Source organism: Lissotriton helveticus, chromosome 5_1 (genome assembly GCF_964261635.1).
Source record: "Lissotriton helveticus chromosome 5_1, aLisHel1.1, whole genome shotgun sequence".
In the NCBI taxonomy this organism is placed as follows: domain Eukaryota; kingdom Metazoa; phylum Chordata; class Amphibia; order Caudata; family Salamandridae; genus Lissotriton; species Lissotriton helveticus.
The window spans coordinates 1,822,807,320-1,822,828,797 of record NC_136065.1 but is presented as its reverse complement, the minus strand read 5'-3'; the positions used below and the strand labels follow the sequence as shown (position 1 = coordinate 1,822,828,797).

At 45.7% G+C, this 21,478-nt stretch overlaps 1 protein-coding gene across 6 annotated transcripts in view; it reads right to left on the bottom strand.

Moving 5' to 3' along the window:
- Nucleotides 1-21,478, bottom strand: part of UBTF (upstream binding transcription factor) — a 163,773-nt gene that overhangs the window by 65,609 nt on the left and 76,686 nt on the right. For all 6 annotated transcript variants that reach the window (XM_078645187.1, XM_078645189.1, XM_078645191.1 and 3 more), the window contains one exon: nt 13,460-13,570. In XM_078645187.1, coding sequence (XP_078501313.1) covers nt 13,460-13,570 — 111 coding nt within the window. The remainder of the gene's footprint in view (nt 1-13,459; nt 13,571-21,478) is intronic.

Below are 21,478 nucleotides of genomic sequence, written 5' to 3'. Positions count from 1 at the left end.
TTCTTTGTTGACCAGTCGGATATTAAATGACCTCAGGTCCTGAAGGAAATCCGAGGCTGGGGAATCTGCGGGGTCATTAAGGTGCAGATTGAGATCACCCACAAGAAGAAAATTCGAAGCAGAGGAGGCTAATTGTGACACTGCGTCAGTGAGTGCGTTAATGAACTTCCCTGATGTTCCCGGAGGGCGGTAAATTAGTAATCCTGAGATGGAGTGTCCCGGGGAAATTTGGAGTGAGAAGTGGCAGCTTTCGCACTCTGTGATGTTGGCATCGCTAATCCGGCACGTAAGCTGTTCTCTATGGATAATTGCCACCCCCCCTCCTCTCCCTTTAGGTCTATGTAAGGTTTGGATAAGATAGCCTGGGGGAAGGGCATTAACAATATCTGCGTCCGTGCTAGCAGAAAGCCAGGTTTCTGTGAGGTACAGGACGTCCAGGCCCTGGTCTTGTATCATCAGGTTGATTTCCTGCGCATGTTTGGGGAGGGAGCGGCAGTTAAGGAGGCCGCTCTGTAGTCCCGGCTTTCCCGAGGGGGATGAGGCTGGGTTACAACAAGCGCATTTGACAAAGGACCTACCTACAGTGTGGACATAATGACAGTCATGATTTTTTTCCTGGTTGAGGGCCCGAAGTGTTTCACTAGTGTACACCATGCGGCCCTGCGCTGAAACCGGCAGAGATCCTGGGCCTGGGCCCGGCTGGGCCCGGACGGGCCCAGACGGGCTTGTCTTTGGCGCGCCTTCGGCGCGCCGACGGCGCGCCCGCTGCGCGTCCGAGCATTGCACATAGTTTTATACCGGAGGAGGGCGTGGGGGCGTGGCCTCGTGCAATGGGCGTGGCCTCTATTCAGGCTCGCCGATGGCGGCACGAAAAGGGAAACGAAGCCTGTCTGTGGCAGCGTTTAGCTCGGCTGCACAGAGTCAGGGAAGGCGGCGGGACCTCCTAGATCGAGGTGAGAGTGAGCAGTTGTAACACACAAATAAATCACACAGTTTTTTAAAATCAAAGTTAAAAATGGTTTTGCGCTAAAGTCTGCCTCCCGGCTGAGCCTCAGGAGTAGTGGTTCAAGTGAGCTCGTGGTCCGTTGGGTTTATAAAGTGGCGGGGGGCGTGGCCTCGTGCAATGGGCGTGGCCTCTATTCAGGCTCGCCGATGGCGGCACGAAAAGGGAAACGAAGCCTGTCTGTGGCAGCGTTTAGCTCGGCTGCACAGAGTCAGGAAAGGCGACGGGACCTCCTAGATCGAGGTGAGAGTGAGCAGTTGTAACACACAAATAAATCACACAGTTTTTTAAAATCAAAGTTAAAAATGGTTTTGCGCTGAAGTCTGCCTCCCGGCTGAGCCTCAGGAGTAGTGGTTCAAGTGAGCTCGTGGTCCGTTGGGTTTATAAAGTGGCGGGGGGCGTGGCCTCGTGCAATGGGCGTGGCCTCTATTCAGGCTCGCCGATGGCGGCACGAAAAGGGAAACGAAGCCTGTCTGTGGCAGCCTTTAGCTCGGCTGCACAGAGTCAGGAAAGGCGACGGGACCTCCTAGATCGAGGTGAGAGTGAGCAGTTGTAACACACAAATAAATCACACAGTTTTTTAAAATCAAAGTTAAAAAAAAAAATGGTTTTGCGCTAAAGTCTGCCTCCCGGCTGAGCCTCAGGAGTAGTGGTGGATTGGGCTTCTAGTGATACAGTTTTGGGCCTTGTTCCTCCTTTATTGATACGATAGTACATCTTCGTGTTGTCCATCTGAACAAGGAGTGAGTCGGTCTTTAAAGAGGGTTGTAACGATTTAAGAGGTAAGTTGTTTTGGTATGTTATTTCTTTTGTGGACTATGTTCCTTGTGTCTGAAGGTGAGCTATGTGTGCACCCCAACCTGAAAGGAAAAAAATCAATAAGTATTATCTGTGATGGGACCTTCTGATGAAAGGCCTTTCCGAGGAGATTTTTTAATTGACACCACCACTTGAGAGATTGCTTTGCCTTCAGAGAAAGGGTGATATTGTCATCGCAATTGACCAAGATTGGCTCCAACTTTTCGATCAAACATTCTTGTAGTGGTCTCGGGTGTAGGAGGGCATTTGGGGTCAGAAAGATGCAGGACATCATTGATCCCAATAGAGAAGACGTTGGATGGGAGGCTTTCATTAGACATTGACATTTTAGACATATTAATTTGTTTATGACTTTCAGATCTAGAATGGGATTGAATTCTGTCTTTGGGCCCCTTTTCACCAAATAATAATAGGATTTAATACACATTCCTTTCTAGGAAAGAGGTACATACTTCACTGGTTGTTTCTGCTTTAACACTTTCTTCTTGTTGAAGCATTTCTGGATGTTGATTGAATGGTTTTGATCGTATAGCTGGTCGAGGACGGATGAATATGAGACAGTAGCCATTCTGTACAGTATTCAGTACCCAGGTATCTTTTGCAATGGAACTTCACTCTGCCAGGTAACTGGAAATGCTCCCTCCCCCTCCACCAAAGTGGGTAACAGCAGAAGGAGAAGTACATTGTTCCTTTAGCCCCGTGGTGACCATCTCTTCCTTTTGGTTGACACCTTTGTTATTGTTGGAAAGGCCCTTGCTGCTGCTGTTTTGATCTTGGGGCAACTGAGGGTGTCAAACCGTCTGAGGATAATAACAGAATTCATAAGGTTGAAAGAATGCTTCTTTTGCTCTTTACGTTTCTACAGACAATTATCTCGATTTCCATCCGAGTCATCCCATCGTTTGTGTAACTTCCAAATAACGTTGTACAAGAGAAATGTAGACTGGTTATTCTTTGCTGGGATTCCGGTTTGGGAGCTTCCAATCAAAGCCAAGAGTATCTCCTTACGGCGAATCAATCGCAATAACCATGTGCTGCTAATAAAGATGAGTCAGCAGCAGCTCTGATCACTTGGTTAAATGCCCTCATTCAGGATTTAACAAAAATCTTCTCTGCGATCTCTTGGCAAATTGTCCATGAAGTGCCAGAGGGAGTCCCATAAACATCTGTTGTACCTGCCTAGCAGGGGAGCAGCAGTTGCAGATTTCATATTTGGCAGCTGCTGTTCCCTATACTTTACACCCCCATAGAGTAAAGTGTCCTACTCTCCTTGTCTGTAAATGAAGGGTTAGGAGTGTGGAGGTTTTTTACAGCCAAGACCACCACAGAATCAGGAGGAGGATCTGAACGTACGAATAAAGGCTCTTGTATTTTTTCTGTCACTGGATTGTGCAGCTTTTGCTGAAGCAAGGAAAAGAAAAAGTTTGATAGCCGGTGCTAATAATCTTTGAACAAGTGGCAGAAGTGGTCTTGATGATGAAGATTAGTGAAGAGTTTACAAATATTTACGGATGTCTTTGTTGTGGGAGGTGGTAATGGAATATTCAGTGTAGGCGCTCCCCAGATGAGTGCTTCTTGAACTATGTTAATGTCACTGATCAGTGAAACTCTTGTTGGAAGACTGTCAGTCCAAGGACATACTTGTGGAGTATGAACAGGTCCTGGGCCTGCACAGGAGGTTACACCTAGGTGAATACATTGAAGAACAGGATTGTTTACAATGCTGTGAGTGACATCTTGAACTTGGTCTTGATCTGCGAAGAGATCTGGACTTTAGTGGTGGAGACTTAGATGTCCTTGGTGCTACAGATGGGCTTATTAGAAAGTGAGTACTTAAAGGCACCTTAGTCTGAGGAGGTGAAGGAGATGGCAGGGGTGTTGAAGGGAGCGGAGGAGTTGCTGGAGGAACTGGATGTTGCGAAGGCGAAGGTTGATGGAAGTTTGGTGTTCAGGAGTATCTTTAATTACTCCCAGTGATGATGGTGAATAAGCTCTCGAGTATTCTGAATACAAAGTTGTTGGACGTCTTGTCACCTTCAATTTTCTGACCCAGTCGGCAGATGTAGTGATGGAAAATGCAGATTCTGTCTGTCTCAGCGGCGAATGACCTCTTGACGCGCAAATATCTCCTATGTCTCGACGTCATTGTTTCTCTTGACATCGTACTCCATCTCACCTGTGAAGTGGACCCGGTTCTCGGCGGCGAACAGGCTGCCACTGTACTGCACCTCAGTTTCGAAGTTCTCAAGAACGAACGATTTGGATCTCCTTCTAATGAAGTCCTAAGAGGGGTCCTCAAGAACCCTGGTAGAGAACTGACCCTCTCCTTGCTCATGTGACATCCCACCTTCCGATAGCGCCTTCTGCTATTTACCCAACTCCTCTCTTCCATGTAGGTGAATTTTCTCCATGCCCTTTAGTGTTCACCTAGCACAGATCTTACAGAGATGTCTGGTATGTGCCTGTCGGAAAGGCTAAAGTATACACAGATCATTGGAATCTGATTTTGCCTTTTTTCTGCCACATGCAGGACACATCGCAAATATAGATGGATTTTATTTGCTTCAAAACCATATTTTCCCGTCAGAAAATGGACACAAAAAAAACTCTTAAAACATGGCCATCCTGAAGTAAGGCAAAGATATACACTTAAGAAGATATGTTATGCAGAAGTGCTCTGGATCCCGCACGTTGGTGGGATTATTCTGTGCTGAAAGGGAATATAGGTGGCAAGATGGACCACAAAATCTCACTTATGGCATTAGTGTTTAATGGGGCCCGGTCTGCATTCTTCTAGCTGATAACCTATAGGCTCTTTCCACATCTCTCATCTTATATAGAAATAGGTAGTTCTGGCACAAATACACTTAACGGTGGACTATAGTACCAACCTGAATGCTTGGTATATAGGCTGCCCATGCAGCGAAATGTAGCAGCACGTTACTCTGGTTACTTACATGTAGTCATATTATTCCAGTACTCTATATACTCCATTGGCTGCCAATTAACCAACTAATTTTAGTCGAGACTGTCTGTAGAGTACACCGGTCAATCTATCAAAAAGGCCTAAGTGCTCATCAGAAAAAAATTGGACTGTAAGTACATGAAAACACTGGGTGGTAGTTCCCAAGTTCAAAAAGGCGGGGTGAGGGGGCGTGGCTAGCAGCAGAACGCAGTGGCTGCAGGGAGAAGAACGCTTCCCCAGTAATCCGCTTATTAATCCGGCCAAAAAACGGGACCCAGAGTCAAATATTGCAATCGGGGACGGAGCGGCATGTATTAATCTGGCTCCGGAGCTACGGGGCGCCCGGGAGCAGAAGTTGTGAACGGCATCTGCGGCCGGCCTACGATCGAGGCTGAAGCCTGGATCTACATTGAAAGCGAGTCCCCAAGTGCGTGTGGGGAGAACGACGGCCAACGCGACAGCCAGAGGAGCGGTGGCAAGGGTTTATGCCCTGAAAGGTGCGCAGAGTGAAGGCACTGACTGCAGGTACAGCAGCGGAGGACGGAAGACGCCGGCTGCCCTGCGGCGATGTAAGGACACTCCGCAGTGCGAGCATAACGAAACGGACTGCAGGTACGGCCAGTAGCCGCCATTTTACACCATCGGGACTCGGGGGTGCCCAGCGGCAATCAGCGGCGGTAGAAGTCCCAATGCCCAGATAATCCAGCCGCGGAGACGCCGGTGATACACAGAAGATTCCACGAAGTGTATTTTAAAATTGTGCAATACAAAAGGCCCATTCAGGCGCCGGGGCAGACCAATAGTGCACCACGACTTAGAGGGCTGGTACAGATTGTGCAACGCGACCTTTACCCTGAGTAGCGGAGTCCACGAGGCACAAACTTGCGGATGTGAATGGGCTGGTGACACAGGAGCACAATTGAGCCAACACCAAGAGAAATAGTGCTAGGTCACCACAGAAGGTGGGGGCCTGTGGCTTACCGGTGGTCCCCTAACACGCAGAAACACCGCCACGGCTGCACGGGGCAGAAAACAAAGGAGCATTAAGGCGCAGGACCGAGGAGGGGGCACCCTGGGACACTCAGTCTCAAAGCACGCGCGAAGATCAATCATACCGCAGTAGAGAGACAGGTGACCTGATCAGCTACAGAGTGAGTGTTAGAGGATCTCGTGCAAATCAGCAGGGTAAATTGGATACATTTGCGTATGCAAAAGACTTCCCTCCACTACCCGATAATACAAGCCAAGTGAACAAAGATAAGGAGGCGGCTGCTGGACCTAAGGTGACGCTAGAGGACATCATGGCGGCCCTTAACAGCGTACAAACTACGGTAGGCTCCATCTCAACGAATGTTACGTTTTTGCGCGCTGACTTTCAAAAAATGTCCGCAAGGGTTGCAGAAGTTGAACAGGTGACAACAGCACTCTCAAAAGACTCAGCACTCCTAATCAAGAAAGTGACACGGTTGGAGGAAGAAAATAGGCGTATGGCGGCAAAGATTCATGACCAAGAAGGACGCTCCCGCCGCAATAACATTCGAATAACGGGGCTTCCGGAGACGGAAGGGAGCCCAGCAATGGACCTCTACGTCGAGGAACTCATAAAATCCTGCTTGCAACCTAAAGGACTCGCCGCCTACTTTTCAGTGGAGCGAGCGCATAGAGTGCCGGGTGGACGACCGAAGCCTGGAGCCCCTCCAAGACCGGTGGTGGCCCGTATCTTCAACTTTTGGGACAGAGACGCGATATTGCAGACGGCCCGAGTAGCGCCACCAGTCAGAGTCCATAACTCTACCATCTCCTTCTTTCCAGACTACACGGCAGCGGTTACAGCAAGACGCAGAAGCTTTTTAGAGGTAAAGAAGGCGCTGAGAGCCCGTGAACTGCCGTACTCCATGCTCTTCCCGGCAAAATTGCGTGTTGTAGCAGATGGCAAGACTTGGTTCTTCAAAACACCGGAGGAAGACCATGACTGGTTGGAGGGGTGGAGAGTAGCGAGAAGAGACGACAACACACAAAAAGGACGGCGGCAAAATGGAAGAAATGGAGATCCTGACGACACGGAACGCGACTGCAATGACACCAACCAGTCGCAGGAGAGAGTGGAGAAAGAAGTCGGCTGAACTGAAATTAGGCCCTCCCTGGTGCTAAGACGACATTTGAACTGTTAAAGAAGCAGACTCTGGGGCATGGGGAAGATGCGGTCTTCCTTGGACTCCCCGCTTCGATACGTGCAAGTAAGGGTTTAAAGGGTTGGGTATTAAGCACTCTGTTAAGTTGGGGTGGCGGGCAGTTTTAAGTCCGCAAGGCAGGGAGGAGAACGGGGAGGGGGGATATGTTACATTTTGGTTTTCAGGAAGTTTACTATATGACTCAGTACACAGTTAGTTATGCAGTGGTGCAGAACACAGAGACACGCTCCCATGTGAACCTGGACAGTTTCAAGAGTCCTATTAGGCATGTCAAGAATGACACCGAAAGGTACGGGGCAGGATGATGCCCGAGTAGCCCCTAATACCACGAGACCTACTCTGTCCCTACTTACATGGAACGTGCGAGGTCTAGGGGATAAAATAAAACTAGGCCTACAGTGCATCAAAAGAGCCGGCCCGGCGGTAGTCTTGCTTCAAGAAACACATCTTACTGGTATGTCCAGTAAAGCGATGGATAGATGGGGTTATAAAATGGTGGTACACTCAGAATTTACATTGGGTTCAAGGGGAGTGGGCATACTACTGAAGAAGCAATTCCCGCTGATTATACGTAATGTCAGATCTGATGCACTGGGGAGATTCGCAGCTATCAATACACAGTGGGAAAGGAGACCCTTTAACATAGTGTCTGTCTATATTCCCCCGGCTTTGCATACAGTGGCACTGCCGGATCTCAGTGAGTTTCTGCTTGGCTTTCCAGAGGGAGAACTCCTTATTGGTGGGGATTTCAACGCAACAATACATGACACCTTAGACAAGTTCCCAACCAGAATAGGTACGTCCGGTGGATCATGACTGGGAAGCTTCTTAGAAGCAATGGGCCTTGTAGATATATGGAGGAGACACCACCCAACGGAACGCCAATATACGTATCACTCAAGGGTTCATAACAGTTTAACCAGGATAGATTACTTCTTGGGATCCTTGGGTGGTCTTGCAAACGTAGACGCTATAGAAATCCGAGCCAGGGGCATCTCTGACCACTCCCCAATATTGCTCAAGTACACATACTACCTACAGAAAAGACGCAGAATATATCCGATCCGCCCCGGCTACTTGCAGGTTCCCAAAATCAGAAGGGACCTTAAAAAAGGTATAGCTCAATACTTCCGAGAAAATGCAGGATCAGTGGCCTCGCCGACTACCCTCTGGGAGGCGTTTAAAACGGTTGTCAGAGGTCAGGTCATTTCATCCATCTCAGCATATAGAAGGGAAGGGCAGGTAGAACTACAACATTTAGAGTCTGAACTACATGCAGCTGAGGCCTTACACGCTGGAGATCCCACCCCTGACACAGCTGACGACCTCCGACTCCGACAGCACAGACATAAAGAACACCTCACCACACTGACAAGGCAGCAGATACAGACTACGCGTCACGAAATATATGAAGTGGGAGACAAAGCTGGGAAGTTGCTGGCGTGGCTAGACAGGAGAGAAAGGAGTGACAGATGGATAGCACATCTGAGTACAGCGGAGGGGGAGAGTTCGACTGATCCCCAAAACATAGTGAACATGCTGGCACGACACTTTCAAACGGTTTCTTCATCCGACTCGAATATATCCTTGGGGGAGGCACTGACATATATTCGGGATCTCAACATGCCCAAACTGACGCCGGAAGCGGCGGAAGAACTGGAGTGTGGCCTGACAATAGACGAACTAAAGGCAGCCACTAGGGCGCTGCAGTCAGGCAAAGCTGTGGGTCCGAACTGAATCCCAATTAAATTTTATAAGAGAACGGCAGACACCACTGCACCCCACATGTTAAACATGTTCCTTAATAGTTTAGAGAAGGGTGAACTACCCCCGGATCAACGCACGGCCACAATAGTGACGATTCTAAAACCCGGTAAGCCGGCAGATAGATGTACCTCATACCGGCCCATCTCCCTAATAAACGCGGAAGCCAAAATCCTTCCAAAATTGTTGGCTAGACGACTAACGCCACACCTAACGGCACTTATACATCCAGACCAGACTGGATTTATGCCAGGCAGGAATACGGCCCTGAATTTGAGGCGACTCCGTGGGGTATTAGTTCGTGCAGAATATTTAGAGGAACAGGCGGTGATACTTTCATTAGACGCACATATGGCGTTTGATATGGTCAAATGGCCCTTCCTTTTTGCAGTCTTAAAACATTTCGTATTTGGCCCTAAATTTTGCGCATGGATTCAACTTTTGTACACCAAGCCTCTGGCTCACGTTGCAGCCAATGGCCATATATCGAATAATTTCACCCTGGCTAGGGGCACGCGCCAGGGCTGCCCACTGTCGCCGTTGCTTTTCGCTTTGGTCCTTGAACCCTTGGTGGAATGGATCCGGTGGGAACCAACAATACAGGGTCTCAAATGGACGGACAATTGGGAAGACCGAGTGTCCCTTTATGCCGACGATATATTATTATATTTGACCAAACTCAGGAATTCTATAAAGACCCTCCTGGACGTGTGTACTGCCTATGGTGTGGCTTCAGGATATACCATTAATTGGTCAAAGCCAATACTTTACGTGCTCCATGGCCCCCTGCCACTCCTTCCTGATAAATGCCCGCTTACAATAGCGGGAAGTACGTTTAAGTATTTAGGGATCTACGTCACCGCTGACTCGAGAGATTTTTTTAATAAAAACCTACAGCCCCCGTCGGAGCGTCTTAGAAGAGATGTACGCCATTGGGAGACACTGCCACTAACGTTGCTAGGAAAGGAAGTACTTTTTAAAATGATGGCCTTGCCTCGCTTCCTGTATGTTCTGGAGCAGTGGTTCCCAAACTTTTGACGCCTGTGGACCCCCATTAAGTCACCACTGGAAGCCGGGGACCCCCCAAGCAATTTTTAAGATTTAAATTACAAACATTAATTCGAACAAAATAAACACACATGTGCACACATATTTACAAACCCCTATCCTCAAGGGAATGTCACTTTTTGTGATGTTTCCATCGCAATAGGGGCTTTGCCTTATTTACAAGGCAGCGTCGAGGCACTTACCGTGTTTTAATGCTGCCTTGCAAATAACGCCCCCTTTCATGCAATACTTAGCGTGAAAGAGGTGGGCAGTGGGTGTTGTGGTGGGCGTTCCACTGCAACTCCCATTGATTTTTACGCTGTCTCCTATTTACAAGGGCAGCGTAAATAGGAGACTGCGCCAAAATTAAAACCAGGAAACACCTGGTTTGAACTTGGGGAAACGAGGAGAAATGCTTCATTTCTCCTCAATTTTGCATTTTCCATGTGTGCTGCCTTATGCAGTACACATGGAAAAAGCAAAACGCCTTGGTTTGTTTATGTTCAGGAAGGCAACCCTTCCTGCACATAAACAATCTTTAAAAAAAATTGCATTTTGTAACTTCCATGTGTGCTGCATCAAGCAGAACACATAGAAGTGACAAAACAGCATTTCAAGATTGTTTATGTGCAGGAAGGACGACCTTCCTGTACATAAACTATCTTCCCCTGCACGCAGATGCCCTTGCACTATGGTGCAAGAGTGCCTGCATTGGCGCTACCCTGCTAAATGTAGCACCAGCACAGGGGGGAACGCAGGGCTGCACCATATTCTTGTAAATATGGTGCAGCCCTGCATTTCAGAAGTGGCGGAGCATGTCAAGCCAAGAAGGCTAAACACACACGCTCCTCCACTACTGTTGTAAATATCCCTCTTAATATTTTATATTGAAAGAATTGGCAAAAAACAAAATAATTTAATCGGAAGATTGGTGCTGCATCCCAGTGACTAACTTTTAAATGGCTGGTTTTATTTTACAGTACGAGGCTCCTGCTCCTGCCAGGGCCAGACTGGAAACCAAAAGCAGCCCTAGAAAATGTTTTCAGACCAGTCCCCATACGGTGCATACCAAGTGCAGTAAGTGAGCCTGGCCACTGCCGAGGGGGCTTTGTAAGGCTCTACCCTAGAAGATTTTGGGAAACAATGGTGCAGTCTACAACACATTCATCATTATGTATTTAATTGTATTAGCTTTTAAAGAATAGTAAATAAAAACCTTACTATGCACCAGGGTATGACAATCTGGGAAGATTGCACATGAAATAAAAACATTTTTAAATGCATGGTACACGTTCTTTGCAGTAGGCATGTTAACCCTCTGTGCTACATTAGATACGTTAAAGCTGCCAGTGGACACAACTCTGATCTCTCTCCTGCAGGTACATTAATCACTGATGTTATCTTGACACTTTTATTGTTGCTTGAAAACTGCTAATGATAAAGAAAACTTTGCAGTGCTTTTAAAACTGCTGCCTGCGGACCCCCTGGGAATGTGTCAAGGACCCCTGGGGGTCTGCGGACCACAGTTTGGGAAACACTGTTCTGGAGAATACACCATACCAGGTACATACTTTAAAGCCATCGCGGCAGAGGTCTCCAGCCTCTTGTGGGGTAGTAAGCCACCACGGATAGCTCGGGCTAAACTGGTGAGAGGGTGGTATGACGGAGGTATAGCGCTTCCTGATGTGCAGCTCCATTACTGGGCAGCACAGCTCAAGGTTATTAACCAATGGCTCAATGTCTCTCAATCCGACCCGGCGTATAAGGCAGATAGAGCACAACTCGGCATGCACCCCTATATGATAAGAAATTGGCGTTGACTATGTTTGGCCCACTGAGACGCCCTCTGATGCTATGTCATACAGCGCAGACTAAACTGGGATGGCGGGGGGTACTGATGCAACTTTGGGACAACAAAAAATTGGGAAGGCTCCGTAACTGCAAGGGCTTCGATCACTGGGATGATATAGGAATATCGACGGTGGGGGACTTATGGGAAAGTGGGGAAATGGTGCCCCTTGAGCGCCTTCAGCAGCTATATGAAATGGCGCCCTCTGAATCGTTTAGATATATGCAAATCAGACATGCCTTGATGACGGCGATACCACCTGGCTCTGAGGTCCCAGAAGCATCCCCTTTGGAGGATAGGTTACTAACTGATTTCATGCAGAAGGCGGCTACCTCCTTTACTTACCGTAAATTAGAGAACAACTGGCACGACCCTACGGGCCCCCTGAAACTTAAGTGGACACACGACATAGGGGAGATGGAGGATTTGGAATGGCAGGAAGCGTTGGCGTCCCCGAGGGAGGTGGGAATTCCCTCACGCTTTATGCTTATACAGCTCAAAATTTTGCACCGATCCTACTACACCAGACCTGTGTTACACAAGATAGGGAGGATAGACCATCCCTTTTGTCTCCGGGGCTGCGGAGAAGAGGGAACCTTTTTTCATACTATATGGGAATGTCCCAGAATAGCAATGTATTGGTCACAAGTGTTACGTACCATATCACAAGCGCAGGGGGTGTCGCTCACACCAGAACCACGTAGATGCCTACTAAATATATGGGAGCCGAATGATCTCACACGCCACGGGCAGACCTGGGCCACAGTTGGACTAATGCTAGCCAAGAGGAATATAGCGCAAAGGTGGGGTGGGGTGGAGGTGCCTTCACTAACAGCGTGGAGCAGAGATATGGATGAGGCTATGATAACTGAAAGGTCGGTGTGTAGTAACAGAAGCTGCCCAAAAAAATTGACTACAATTTGGGGGCCATGGAATGAATACATGGGGAGGTATTTGTGATCCACCGCCGGATAATGAAAGTGATGACTCAGGATCGGATGAGGGGTGAGGGATGGTGGGTAGAGGGGCGGGACTTGACAAAAACTGTGAATAATTGGCAGAAAAATGTATATGTACTACATGCAGAACTGTGTATTGTTGGAATGAGGAGGTATACAGACATATTATGTATGAAGCTGACTAAAATTATTGACATGAAGGAAAAAAATTAAAAGTTTGTTAAAAAAAAAAAAAGGCGGGGTGAGACATTTGGGCATTCTTAGCACAGGCACCATGAGCTGAATCTCACTGCTGAGAAGTCTCTTAGGAGTAGAAGCCATGCTTTACAAGCCATTTAGCATATTAAAACAGATAACACAAACCTGCTGTTGAGAAACATTACAAGTTTTTCAAAAATAAATTCTGTAGAGAGCAGAGTGCTCGATAAGGATTTTCTTCCATACGACGTGGTACAAATCTGAGCTATGGTAGCCTCAGCACTGGCTTAACGTTTGCCACTTACAATGAGATGAATGTGGTACTAAAAGAACACTTCTGTATTACAATGCATGGATGTTAATTCTGCCTACTCCAATGTTCAAAGTTATCGGAGACTCCCTGCCTGACATGAAAAATTATTTAAGCAAAAATGTATTTTATCCGACATTCCTTAATAGTGATGTTGTACAATATGTTCTGCCTCTGTTCAACATGTCGTGTCTTGTAACCGAAGATGCGCCATTGTGAGATTCAGACATTATATGGTGCCTAGATTAACAACTACACTGTTCCATTTCTGGACACTGCATATGTATAGCTTGCCATGTTTGAAAACAAACATTGAAGCCTAATTATACAAAAATGCCTATGCCATTTATTACCTCGTATCGCTTCTGGTCTTCGGCGGCTTTCTTGATCCACATTAGCTTTTCTTTTTTCTCCATGTTATTCCAGGTCCCCTCCATAGACTTCAAAGCTCTTGCTCTGTCATTCTGAAACAACAAAGCAAAAGAAAATAATTAAGTATATTATCACTAAATCTGTCTCAGACTCATAACTTGTAGACAAGTACACCACTATTTAATGACATGAGTATTATTAAAGTAGCTTTGCAATAGATGCTCACAATAGCTAATTTGTGGTAAAGTTAAGAAGCCTATAATCTCTACATAAAAGCCTGTCTCTATTTTCCTTATAACAGGCAAACAGTGACATCTGTAGTTACTGTTAATAATGAAATGACTGTAAAACGTTATTACAGGTGTATTGTGATATCATAAAGCCTGCTGCCAGAGCCAGCAGCCATGGCGAACGGCAGGTCACGGAGAATCATTAAAGAAAACAAGAAGCATTGGCATAGCCAGTAGGTCTCGACTTTGGGACCTTATAAGTGTTTAGCCATGCAATAGTTGATGTTGCACCAAGGATATTGTGCCGGATAACTAAACACTTATAAGATCCCAAAGTCGCGACCTATTGGCTATGCCAATGCTTGTTCTTCTAGGTGTTGGTGCCACTGATGGTGCTGGATAGGAACTGCAGCTAGAGGGAGGTAAATCTCTAGAGTCACCTTGAAAGCGAGGAGACCAGCTATGTGTGTCTGTGAAAGTGGGTAGTGTTGGTAGTCTTTTTTTTTTTTTTAATATTGAGCGTCATTGCCAAGAATCAAAACCGGTTCCCCAGATTGGAGATCAACCGCCCTAGCCGTTCGACCACATCCTCTTATCGAAGTCAAATGTGTACATATGATTACCAGATTAAACCATGCCAATGAGCATTTTTTTCCAGGCCTGGCAATGTAATTTACCAACAAAATGCATTTTGGGGGTTGTTTTCGAGGTTCACTTAATTTTAAACAATTGAATAAAATTACAAAGTTGCACAGGCTTTCTAAAGTATAGATACATGCTGGTGCATTTTATCTGCGGTGAAAGTGACTCATCTGATAAACCCGAGTCTTGCGATAAGCAAGAGTATCTCATCTATAGTAGATAATCAAATGCCAGATCACAGAACCTATGCACCCGCCGAGATGGCTGTGTTGACTTTCTAGACGATCTGCAGTGAGAAGATGGTCAAAAGAGACCCCCTTGTGCAGGCCATGTCGCTCTTTGCAGATGAGAGAATCTATTTGCCTGTGTGCATTCTGCAGACTACCAAAGTTCATGCCTGGGTAAAGAGGCACTGGTGACCATGGGGTGAGCTGAATGTCGTGCTTGTGACCTCAGTTCTTTGGGGGTAACGGATTCCCTTCAAGACTTATTGGGGGTGGGAGGGGGGGGGGGGGGAGTGGAAGGAGCTCCTGCGACTCATACACACAGAAGTATGTACATTCCCGCTCCATGTCTGTGTGAAACACGCTCTTGTGTGCAAGTAACCGGAAGTGCGTGTGCAGAAGACTGCGCCCACCTCCTGAGATGGAAAGCAGAAAGGAGAAAGGCTTATTGATCAAACTATGACATCACATATGAAGGCAAAAGTAGCAAATAAAAATTGGTGCTGACTAGATACAACAGTGTAGCCGGTGAAAGAGTTACATTATTAATCCTCCGTGCCCGGAGGCGCTACCGTCATGTGCATCACGACATAGGAGCTGCACATCACCCGGAGTCTGATGCTTCGAGTGTGGTGTGCTGTGGTAGGATGTGTTAAGAGCCTGTCTGTAAATCAATGTTAAGTTGTTGAAGTGTCTCGGATTTTGCTATTTCGGCTCTTCTGCGGAGGTCACATGACTGGGGGGCTGCCAGGGTGTCCGGACAACAAAGAGAGCAGGAGAGTAAAGGTTGCAGTTGTTTAACTTCCTGCTATTAATGGATCTTTGTCTAAACACCAAATTCAAATATTTGTCTTTTCGGTTTTTCAGTCTTAAGGCTTTGACAGGTGACAGATAACTCCACCGCGCTTCCTGCATAGGTCCCTTTGAATTGAAGGTCTTCCATGGGCTTTGCGGTCTAGTTGACCTTTTACATGGGTTAAAGCGCTTAATCTACCACCTCTCCAAAGAGAGTGTCCCTTGTGAAGGGCATATGGATTATGGCTGACTGGACCGCCTGCTGAAAAACAGAGATTCGTAACCAAGAATGTCTGCGCACGGTTAAGGCCATGCAGAGCTGTCTACTAACAGAGTCCACTTCATCCAGCGCGGATTTCAGGCCTGTGTTGGCAATTGTCTTGCCCTTCTGCAACACTGTGCTTGCCCTCTTTTTGAACTATTCTGGTAGGTGTTCTATACGTTCCTCTATCTCAGCCCACTTTTGGTGGATGTATCGGTTTAGCAGGGCATTGGAACTAGATATCCGCCACTGCAGTGCTGCTGATTTTTCTCTGTTTCATGTCTACTGTCTTGCTTTCCTTGTCAAGAGGTGGTCCTGTAGACGTGGGAATACTTGCTCTTTCGTGCTGTTCCCATGATAAGAGAATCATCAGGCAGATTCCCTTTAATGCAAGGTGGGTACTTTGATGACAAGCAATATTTTTCTCCTCCCTTGGAGTTATAGCCTTAGTATCAATTGGCTCTTTAAGTACTTCCCTGCCCTGGTCCAGCATGCTTGGAAGCACTGGGAAAAATTGATTTCTCTTTTGCTCATGCAGCAGTGTTTCAAGGAGGAAGGATTATGTTACTTACCCTGTAAGCATCTATTCTTGGGATGTAGTGCTTTAGATTCACATGCTCTGTATAAGTCCGCCATCTAGTGTTGGGCTCGGACGATTGCAATTTGTTTTTGTTCCAGAATTTTTGGGGGAGTCACAAGGCTGTGTGACAACTTCTCTTGCACTTGGTCATTGACGTCATCTCTAGATTGTTCTGCTGTGGGTAGGTGAGAATGTAAGTATGCTATGCATATGAGCAATGAGATGTCCATGCAGCAGTATGATATAAGTATATAAATTGTATGAACTGCAACCTACACAAGGTTTTTGGTGAGGTGGGTTGGCGCATGTGAATCTATAGCACTACATACCAAGACAGATGTTTACAGGGCAAGTAACATAATCCGTTCGCATTTGTGCTGTAGATACACATGCTTTGCATAAACTGTAATGTAGTCCCTCTTCCCAGGTAGTGGGTAACCTGTGGGGGTTGCAGTTGTTTGAAAAAGAGTTCTCAGTGCTGCTTGACCAACATTGGCTTCTTGTCGTGCAAAGACATCCACCCAATGTTTTGTGAAAGTGTATGGAATAGACTATGTTACCGCTTTGCAAACATCAGCATTGCAATTGGAATGTTCCCTAAAAAGGCCATGGATACTCCTATTTTCTAGTGAAAGCAGCTTTAGGAGAAACAGGTAAAAGCCTTTTAGCTTTTGCATAATATGTTTGGGTACATTTAACTATCCATCTTGAAATTACGGATTTAGAAATAGCCTTTCCCATACGAGTAAGTGCAACGGCAATAAACAATTGCTTTGTTTTTCTGAATGATTTAGTAATGTCGATATAATACATTAGGGCCCTTTTGACATCTAAAGTATGTAATGCCCTTTCTGCAACAGAGTCTGGATGCACAAAAAAGCAGGTAAGCCAATGGATTGTTAATATGAAAGTTGGAGACTACCTTTGGAACTTTGGGTTTATTTTAAGTACAGTCTTCATGTAGTTGGAAGAATGGTTCCTCAAGGGTTAGTGCCTTTATGTCACTTTCTCTTCTAAGTGAAGGTATAGCGATTAAAAAGGCATGTTTCCATGATAAGTATAGCAATTGACAAGAGCGTAGTTGTGAGAAAGTGGCTCTATATACACTGGACCAGAATAAGGTACAGTGTGTATGGAGTCCACAAACCCCAGAAATATAACAGAGGTTAAAGCCAGGTGTGACCTTACTCTCTAAAGTGGTAGCTTGGTCGAGTAGTAAGGCAGTGACAGAGGACAGTGTAAAGCATTTGTTGCACACACTCAGTCAGCAAAAAGTTTCACACACTCAAAGACTGAACTCCAGGCCAATTTTTTTATATCAAGAGATATACCCCCAGATTCATCATTGTCCCGTTTTGCGAGTCCTTAATAGCGATTATTAAGGAACCCGCTATTAAGGACTTGCAAAAAAAATTGTGATTCCTACAGCTTCCTTATTTGCGATTAGCAAATTGCTAATCGAAAATAAGGAATAAGTCCCCATTCATTCCTATGGGCCCATAGGAATGAATGGGGAGTCAATCCTTATTTGCGATTAGCAATTAGCTAATCGCAAATAAGAATGCGATTTTAAGGGTGCCAGGGGTGTCCAAAGGACACCCTGTAGCACCCCATAAATGTCAATATGTTTATGAATACTGTAATTTACTGTAGACCTGAATGAATTCGTCTACACTCAAATCTCTCCGAATGCTGGGATGTTTTCTCCTGTACATATGAATACTTTTATGAGACTTCAAAGCAGCTATTTAAGATACTGTAAAAAATGTTTAATGCTAAATGGTCACAGTATGATTGGGCTTTTCACATATTTAGGAAGTCTGAATCAATGTCACGCTATATATCGACATTATTCAAGAATCCTTGATATTCGAATTTTCCAGACATCACACACGTTCTCACATTGGAGCGTTTTTATATATTCTTTATACAATCCTCGATTGGCATATTTTTCGTTATTCGGATTACGATCGACTCATCGCGATTGTCCGCTCTACACATCTATAAATACGATAGGTTTTTGGATATACAGAAGTTATATCACACAATACTTCGCGATAATTAATTTTCATCTTCACCACACGGGTAATTCTCTATATGAGATACCTTGCAACATGGTCGGCTAAGACTAGCACCATACGCGGTCTAGTCTCTGGGATACGTCACGTTTAAGCACGCATATACGTCGGTTTAGACAGAATCACGTGTCCAAACAGGAACTGAGCTCGGAGTAGGTGAACCCGCCATACTCGCTGTAGAAGCCAAACACGGGTGAGTTAGGTGTGCGACCGTCTTCAATTTTGGAGGTACAACCTATATTTTTTGACTCTAATAAATATCATTACTCGTTCCCCTCCAGCGCAGAGTACATCGTAATCTGGAACCGCAACTGGTATCCTTGCACTAAATAAAAAAGGAGTAGGTAAATCTTGTATAACAATTGCATAGCGATGACTTGCGCTACGATGACTTGTTTCACCATGCTAATAAGTAACATATCTGTTATTTCTCCTAATAGTAATATCTCTCGATAACGAATACGTAAACAAAAAACGACTATATCGGGTCACCTCCGAGCCCATTACCATATGGCTTGACTTTATACTCATGTAAGTGGATTATCAGTACTTGAGTATTGCGTACCACGCTACATAGTGATAATACGCTGGATCGAATGTTTAGGTTGGAATATAAAACAGGGAATTACCCGTTAGTTTATAACCAAATGTAGGGTTTCAAATACCAGAACTCCAGTGAGAGTGTCATTGTGACGTCTGAATACACAGATTTTGACTATCTTCCTCAACTTTGATAACAACATAGATTATTTTACTTTGTCATAGAAACAGAGATATTGATCCCTGCTGGACGCACTCCTACCAGTAGTATTAGTCACGGGCCCGGCTGGGTCGGAATTATCACCAGCTGAGCGGTAAGCCGTCATGTAATTAGTGGCGAACAGTCTCATTTGGTGACATTTTGCCTGAATATTACCGGAATTTTAATTAGTGATGAGATTTTTTCGGTTTTTTCTTTCTTTCCTTTAATATATACAGACCTTCTGACGTCGATACGGCCTTCTAGGTATGCTCTTGAAAGGACACTTGTCTCTCACTATTTTCACGAAATGACTAGCATGGATGTTGTAAGAGCCGTACACGATTAGGACACTTCCGCCATAATATAGAGCATGTGTCATTGCTTGCCTTTAAGATATACAATGGTGATCTCGTCCCTGCACATGTCCATTACTATCACTATCACATATAGTCACGTCATTATAGATAATCGGTAGTATACACCGGAACTCCGACACGGATGTGTTGTGGTGGCACGAGCGAGACATTTCTTATGAAATGATACATTCACTGTATGTCCACTGCAGGAGGAAGTTGTATTGCATGTGACACAACGGCCAGATACTATGGCCTTGTATGTAAATGTTTTTGCTCAAAGAACATGCTAGACGCTACTTATTTGTTTGTTTCAGCCCTGATGAATCGCGAAGGCGATGAAACACGTGTCGGCTGGCTGTAATCTCCATTAAAGACTCCAAGATTCACTCATCTTTTGGATATCTTGTTACTTCTGTCAGAATTGGTGTTTTAAATTTGTTAATTGTAACTGAACAATTCTATTACTCACATTAGAGTGCTTCGGCAATTTGTTAAATAATTAGCAGTAGCTTTTTCTACTCTAGAGAGTGGTTTAGGTTTGTCCACTCGCCGTTCAGCACCTAGGACACCCTAATGATCAAAATCGAATGCGTGTAAACTGGCAGTGCACCCAACTATAACTGTTTAAAAACCTTCGTTGTTCTAGGTATCAAAATGACTGTTCTCCATATGAGAGGTCTCAGATGAGTACTTTACAGAAAAGCAATTAAGTTTGTAAATACAATAGGTACAGGGGTTGCAGTAGGCAACACATTCTACACACAATTTAGCATTGAGCTCAATGGATTTCCTTATATAACCACAGTTGATTACTTTGGTAATTCCAGGACTGGCTCCTAGGTTCAGTCCTGTGGTATAAGCTGAAAACAGTTTAGCAAAAACGTTTTAGGTATTGTAGTGGTTTTTCAGGAATAAAATTCTATTTTAAAAGTTTGCACTTCGAAACTTTTCAACAGAAACCTGGCAATGTTGTCCAATGGGAGAAAATTCAGGTTGCAGGTAAAGTACGATCTCGTTACTTTTGTAATTCAGTACTGGGCTCCTGGGGCCAGCACTGGGGTCTCAACTTAAAAACAGGTAAGTAATTACATTTCAGTATTTCATATGATTTTTAAAGAATATTTCTAATTTTCAAAAGTAGACAAAGAAGAAATTTCATAGAAAAGCAGACAATGGATTCCTATGGAGAAAATACAAGTTACTAGTAAACCCGCTAGGGATTACTTTTGCGGTTCAGTACTGGGCTACAGGGTACAGTACTGGCCCCTCTCCTGATCACTGGTGAGTATTTTGGAATTCGGATGATTTTGTATGAATATTTTAAGTTTTCAAAAGTAGACACTTAGAAGATTTTTCGAGTCAAACCAGTCAATGTTATTCAATGGCAGGTAAGTCAGTTATCGGTTTCCTGGTGAGTACTCGACTGGTGAAGTTGTGGTTCTGGGCATATACTCAGGGGTCCCCCAGGGTCAGGTAAGTACAGTTGGTACACCATCAGCGGCACAGGGGCGGCCGGGTGCAGAGGTAGTTAGGCCCAATGTTATCTAATGAGAGGCAGGGGGCCTTCGGTTGGTGGCTGCAGGCTAGCGGGCCAAGCGGCTGTGGAAGCTGGGCTCCTGGTCACTTGCTCAGGGCAAATGGGGAAGTAGGATTGGACAAAGGTTGCACTCCCAGGGGCACTCGGGTGGCGGGGTGCAGAGTGCTTTTGAGCAGTTGGGTGCTCAATGTTATTCAATGAGGATCTTGAAAAGGGAACAAAGGCTGCAGGCTCGGGGACGGTGGATCTTCTGGAGCGACCAACACTTCGAGGGGTAAGTTGGGATCTTGGAGGGTAGGTAGGCACCCAGGACTTGGGCACAGGGGGCCGTGGGGTGCCGAGTGGTCTTTTGAGGTCCGGAAATCTTACCCCCTGCTGGTCGCGGTCGGAGGGATCCTTTGTCCTGAGGCTGCAGGGGTCGTCGAGGAGGGTCCTTGGGCACTGGATTGCAGGTCAGAATCGCCGGGGGGACGTCCTCGGGGTCTTGATTCACTCCGGCACAGGCCAGGCTTGGCGGGTGCAGAGTGTGCAGGGTTCACGGTTCCAGGCTGATG